Source organism: Zea mays, chromosome 4 (assembly GCF_902167145.1).
Source record: "Zea mays cultivar B73 chromosome 4, Zm-B73-REFERENCE-NAM-5.0, whole genome shotgun sequence".
NCBI lineage: Eukaryota > Viridiplantae > Streptophyta > Magnoliopsida > Poales > Poaceae > Zea > Zea mays.
The window spans coordinates 59,084,226-59,090,696 of record NC_050099.1 but is presented as its reverse complement, the minus strand read 5'-3'; the positions used below and the strand labels follow the sequence as shown (position 1 = coordinate 59,090,696).

The 6,471-nt window shown below is 44.4% G+C and overlaps 1 protein-coding gene across 1 annotated transcript; it reads left to right on the top strand.

The window, feature by feature from the left end:
* Positions 1-1,005: 1,005 nt before the first annotated feature.
* LOC118476907 (MADS-box protein J2-like) lies at positions 1,006-2,970 on the top strand. The gene has a single exon (XM_035967274.1). It carries the CDS (start codon positions 1,140-1,142, stop codon positions 1,620-1,622), a length of 483 nt encoding a protein of 160 aa, XP_035823167.1. The 5' UTR covers positions 1,006-1,139; the 3' UTR covers positions 1,623-2,970.
* The last annotated feature ends 3,501 nt before the right edge of the window (positions 2,971-6,471 follow it).

The following is a 6,471-nucleotide window of genomic DNA, read 5'->3' as shown; positions in this document are numbered from 1 at the left end:
CATCTTTATCGTTTATAACCCAAAGTTTGGTACCTGATAAAGGTACTCTTTTCAAATGTTAAATCCATCAAGGTCGTGATGGATTCACCATCATAAGGCTTTCCTTTGTAAAAAAATTCCCATCCCATTGTGAAGCATCACCTTTTTTAAACAAAACATTTTGTTTTCTATAGCAAGGCTAAGCATCATTAAACTTGTTTGAATAAATTAGGTAATAAGGAATGGTATTTGTAACACCCCAGGTGTTACTATACGCGTAACAACGAGTATGGACTTAAGCAAGAAATGCTATTGTGAATAATGATTTCGATATTAGCCCCATCTCCGATTACCAAGATTATTCGAAGGGTTTCATCAAGCTTGGAATTCAACCAGCTCACAAAAACTCAAGTTCGGTGTCGTATTCATCTCCATAATTTAAACAATTAAAAATGTTTCATAAACTTTGGGGTTTCCTTTGTTTGCTGGCGAATTTTGAACTATTCGGATCACGCGCGTAAGTGAATATGAAAATCAGAAAACTTCCGATTTTATGTAAAATTTGGAGCCCCCGCGCTGTCCAAGAAAAGCAATGCGCCAGCTCATTAATTGAATTGTTCCTCTCGTCATGTTATCCTTGGCGTCAGATCAAATGATCGATATCGGGTAAAATTCAACTGAACCCAATTGGAATCACCCGTAGTCCTTTTACATCTTGCTCAGAATAGTCACGAAAGTTATCCAACAAAATTTAGCCAGAACCGTATGAACCATTATTCCGCTGATTTTCCGTTTCACGATTCGGAGAATGAAATGTGTAGCCCGTACAGTCGACCCATTATACATCGCTAAAATCCTAATTCGAAATATCTGCAATTTTATTTATAAAAAATGGGAAAGTGGAAAATCTGGAAAAAAATCCGTCCTCAGCCCTATCCTGCCACCGCCCTCTATCTAATCTTTTCCCTGGATTTTTCTACGCAGCCTATGGATCTCATCTCCCTGGGATTTTTCCTGAAGCCGCTGCCTAGCCTCCATCTCCTTCAGTCGGTCGCCCCTCCCCAGCGCCCTTGGAGCCGACATCCCCTCCCTCATCCCTCCCCCAGCCGACTCTCTGCCTCTCCCATGGCGTCCTCACCTCTGCTCCTGCCGGGTCGGCCATGACATGCCGCGGCCGCGTGGAACTGCGGCAGATCGAGGACCGGGTGGGCTGGCAAGTGCGCTTCTCCAAGCGCTGCTCGGGGATCTTCAAGAAGGCCTTCGAGTTCTCCCTGCTCTGCGACGTCGAGGTCGCCCTCATCGTCTTCTCCCCCACCGGCAAGCTCTGCGAGCGCCACCACGCATCTCTGGTGCTCGCTTCCCTTCCTAGGTCCCTTATGTACCCGTCGATAGTCTCCAGCTCACTCTGGCCATGGGCGCCGTCGAGCCCATCGTTCTCCTTGTCCAGTGCTCATGCGACCTTGCCCGAACCGCGCTGCCGTCTCCCAACCGCTTGCCGTTGCCCCCTGCACGTGCTTGTCGCGCCAGTGAACCCTGCCTTGGTCATCGTCATCGATAATGCGCTTGCCGGTGGCCTAGCCCAACCGTCTCCTAGTTGCCGAGCTGCCAGCACGTTGCTAGCGTCCTCCCTTCATCACGCCTAGGCGCCCAATGCTCCTGCACTAGACATCGAATCCTCACGCGTCTTCAACACTGGTGTGTGTCGCTGTCTGTCCTCAGCTCTTGGCCATGGCGCCCGCCCTGGACCTAGTTCCGGCCGAGCTCGACTTCAACTCGCGCCCGGCCCTAGCTTGGTCTCTAGCTCCCTCTTGTGCATCTCCCGGCGTCGCTCACCCCTACGTGAGTCCCGCCGTCGAGCTTGTCATCTGCCACAGCTCCACTGCGTCGTTGTCTCCATGCCACGTCGCCATAGAGCTCGGTTCGTCGCGCCTTTCCGGCTCCGCCTTGGCCTCTTGCGCGCTCTTTAGTTGGTGGCCACCGTCTCCACTGGAACAACACCGATCCGCCCGCCTTGCCATCAATCTCGTCGGCGCTGGTCTCCCTGGTACTCGTCCCATCGACGCCGGTCGCCCAGCTTATCATCCCCATCTCCCTGCCATGGTCGCGCCCAGGCTTTCCTTTGCCTCTCGTGCTCGGCTCCCAGGAGCGGGTCTCCTCACCGTGAACTCTGGTGCTGGTCGTCGTCGCGCCCGGGGTTTTGGTATGTCTCCCTGCTCGTCGTCGAACCTAGGTTCCCTGCTCAGCCTTCACAGCTAGCGTGTCGCCTTTTCGTTTGTGGTCGAGCGTCTGCTCCATCTCGGCGCCCTGCACTAGTGCTCGACAAAAAGCCCAAATGAGTCATCATGCCATCGTCTGCATCGAATGGAAATTGTGGTGCCGACACGTCGACATCGTCGTTCGTCGCCTCTCCGGGTCTCCAACAACATCGCCTATCCCTCTTTGGTGCTTGTCGTCGATCCGTCGCCTTGCCTCGATGCTGGCTCCTACATGACGTCTCCAACTTGTGTTCACGCCAAAAATCCGAGAAGATTAGGCGTAGAAGGAAACAAATCAGTACGCAACCGGAAAATTCTCGATGTGGATGGAGAAGGCAGTGAAGTTCGCGTGGTGCTCACCACGTGCTTGAAGTAATGGAGGAATCGGAAACCATGGTTGTGTTCATGGCCTTCGAGACAGATTAAATTATTGGCGAGCTATCGTTGCTCTCGCTCTTCGTTTTAATATTTCTCATCAGTTTGGTATGCTTGCGCTGTCCATGTGGGCTGGTGACGTACACGTAAATCATAGTGGTGTGATTAGTGAAAGAAGCTAGCTAGTAAAGATAGTGTGATTTCGTGTGACGCTCAATAGGTGTTCGCCGATTTGGGGGAAACAGTGAACGTTGTCGCTTTTGTTAATACCAAGTCGCACTGTGATGCGGTAAGCTGATGTATTATTACTGTTAGCTGAGTCATTAGATGGATTGGCTACCTAGGTTGGTCGCGATGATTATCCCGTTGTAAGCTTACATGCTGTAGTTATATTTGTCGTACGAAGAAATGTCTTAGTGTGCACAGTGATATGGTTATTGTTTGTGGCGACGATTTGATTGTTCGTTGGCGTAGGCTCCTCGAAGTGATTTGCGGGTTTAGTTGAAGTAAGCTGACGAAGAACCAAATTAATGCGATATTTAACATGTGATCGACGAAAAGGCCAAATTAGTATTTGTTAATCGATATAGTGGATTCAAGCTGAATTTAATATTGGCGCGCATTTTTGTTATTCCTATTAGCCGAAATATTAGAATTAATGGTCTCTGTTGGGGGTATGCTTCGTAGCCGAAGATCCTAAAGAAAGAGAACACCTTCGGAAGATCCTCTCAGGAGCAAGCGCCGAAGCTATTACCTATTGAGCTTCGGCACAATGACAGATCTCAAGACGAAGGGCCGAACCGACTTAAAGATGGATTGACTTAAAGACCCATGATGTTTTGTGTCATTATTGTAGTCGAATTGTAAAGGACATAAATGTAATTTTACACAGGTTGCACCCTGTGCCTATAAATAGGTGAACAGTACCCCGGCACTGTTCACGCAATTTGGTAATCGTCAACGCATTACGCCGGAATTATTCTCTACTAAAGACGAAGGTATAAATGTACCTAAATATTATGTTTTGACATTTAAGTTCATATTGTGAAATATATGAATAATGTAATTTGTTTTTAATAGACTTTCTTTTAATGTTTAGTATTTTATATTTTATTTCGCATTATTGTATGCCTGACCACGAAGGTAAGATCTTCGTGGTATTATGTCCGTGGTCTTCGTCCGAAGTTCATTAATTCCTTGGGGAAATAATGCTTCAGCGGACGAAGGGCATTATTATTTAACATTCTATGTTGCCTTGTTCTTAATTCGAAGCATTTGAGAACAAGTCCCCAACAATCTCTATCCTCAGATTCGATTAAGTTAAAATAGCGTGGACGTTGTACATAGTAATATCTTGGCATCTGGTAATTGCTTTTAAGTGTTATTATATACCTCGCCGCTAAGTATTTAATCCTCTTCGGTGTAGCAATAATTAGTCGTGTGCTATTCCTGTTTATATTCATTCATATGCATCGTGCATCTCATTAGGTACCCTAGTGGACCACGTGATGCAGAGGACTAGAGATGAGCCGACCACAAGATGCTGTTAAGCGTGGGCTTCTTTGCAAAGTGATGCTGATGGACGAACCTAAAGATGGATGACCTGACAAGTGCTAGGACAAGGATGATCATCAAGTGGTCGTCGTCTAACAAACACTAACCTAGTGTTATTCCAGGCAAGCCCCGGTGCATTTACACCTTCCTTGTATTTTAAAAAGACTTTTATACGCTTAAGTCTAGTGAAATGTGCATTAAGTTTATAGGAATTGCTTGGAAACTATTTGATGCATCGACTACCTTGATATCCATTCCTATTATAGATACTTCTTTCGAAGTATCAAAATATTGTTTACAAAAATGCTTAGCCCTGCTTAGATCTTGTGGATAGAGGTTGTCTTTTGCAATAATGCCTAGCTCAGGGGTTATCTTGAGGAAGGATGGCTTCTACCCGCAAGAATATTTTCATTGGGAGCATGGTGGGATCTTACTGCAAAGTTACCTATAATGCTCTTTTCATCCTTAGGAACAGAAAACAATCCTAAGGGTGGAAGTACTTAACTCGAGACTTGGGCTAGGAACAGGTGATGCTCCACCTAGGTTAATTAAGGATTGGATGCGTATGTAGGCCTGTATGATCAAGGACTATCTTAACTGGCCACATGCCCTAGATATGGGACAGGGTAAGCTTGAACCCGGCTATTCCATACATGAAAAGACAATCGCGCACTGGGAGTGGAGAGATGGCGAGAGTGGCACGTACCCTCCTGGCAAAGGACCACCTAAAAGGGGTGGTGTGCTCTCGGGTGGCGCAGACCTGTTCATGCAGTGGAGGATCCATGGGAATGGTAGACATATGCAAGATTTACGAGAAACATATGTCATGTGGTTAGAGATCCTCAGCTGAGTAAATCGATTCGGATCGCTGTTATATCCCCGGACAGTGGATACTTGATCTCTGACCTGCAACCTAGGTCAAGATGTAAACATTATGAATAAAAATGATGCTGTATTGATGAGATGGTGAAATTAGACTAGATGCAACCAGAGTCTATTAATATTTAATCTGGCGTTAAAATATTGAAAGTAAGGACTCACTTTAGTAAGCTATTTCTGCAAAAGTATCTGAGTTGATTCTTGCTAAAGCCTTTCCTTGATTCCTATTTAACCATCATACCCTTGAGAGTTCTTTTCCTTAGTCGGGCAAGACTTGCGAAAGTATACTTCGTACTCAGGGTTTTCAAACCCATGTTGTTGCAGGTACTAGATTTGTGCTGCTGTGGATGGTGTTAAGCGCCGCTGGGCACGACCTTCTTATAGGTTAAAGTAGCTCTTCTATACTTCTTATTGAGGATTGTCATTGAGCTAGCATATATTTCAAAATTATAAATAATTTATGACATTTCAAAGTACATTTATTTGAATCACTTTTGTAACCACTCCGATAAATATAATGTAAATTTGTTGTAACTTGTAACTTTTTGTAATAAAGAAATTCCGCTGCAAATGTTGGTGTGTGATTTGTGTTTACTTAATCTTGCGATCCTGGTTGTAAGTGGTTTATCTGGGGTCCTTAGGACACTCGGACGGATCCTGTTAAGTTATCTGGTGCACATGCATAGCCGTCTGAGGTCTTTGAGACAAGGGCACGTGCATGTGGGCCCAATAACTTGGAGGTTCTGCCACATTATTCAATTTCTCAAGGAAGTAAATGCATCAATAGTTTATCACACAATTCTTATTACCTAATGCAACATTCAAAATTGATAAAGCTTCAATATACAATGAAAGGTGAATGCACTGGGGCTTGCCTTGTGTTGTAGGAGTATCTGCTTCCTCACAACAGATGTCAAAGTAAAAGTTGTTCTCCACGGGAGGACTCTCAGTCGGAGGAGCAACTTCTTCTTCTACTATAGATTCTTCTTCATGTTCTATACACAACAATACATATATATAAATGCTTATGCTATGTCATGGATATGCAAATATATAACACGAAAATAGTAAGTTGTGTCTTGAATACAACTTTCCTTCACGAAGCCTATTAACCATCAAGACTTATAGCTAGATAATCTTTTAGGATTAGTTCAACTAATCTTTTTAGGTTGCCACATTGTAGCAAAGTGATGATTTGCATGTTCTACTTGCAAAACTACTCTTAGACTCCCTAGGTATTAAAGGGTTTAATTATTTAGGCTTATTATTGGTTTATTAGTCAAACATTGTCCAAATAAGTTCAAACTTTACTCAACGTTCAAAACATTTTAAGTCCATCCAAAAAGTTCTACGATTTTTGGGATTATTAAACTATTTCTAAAATTCTCAAAGGTCCCCCTTAAGTAACTTTGAATGCTACATAATTTTA

Bases quoted from the DNA above. Each gene is read 5' to 3' on its own strand.
- LOC118476907 (XM_035967274.1), top strand. From the start codon at position 1,140: ATGACATGCCGCGGCCGCGTGGAACTGCGGCAGATCGAGGACCGGGTG.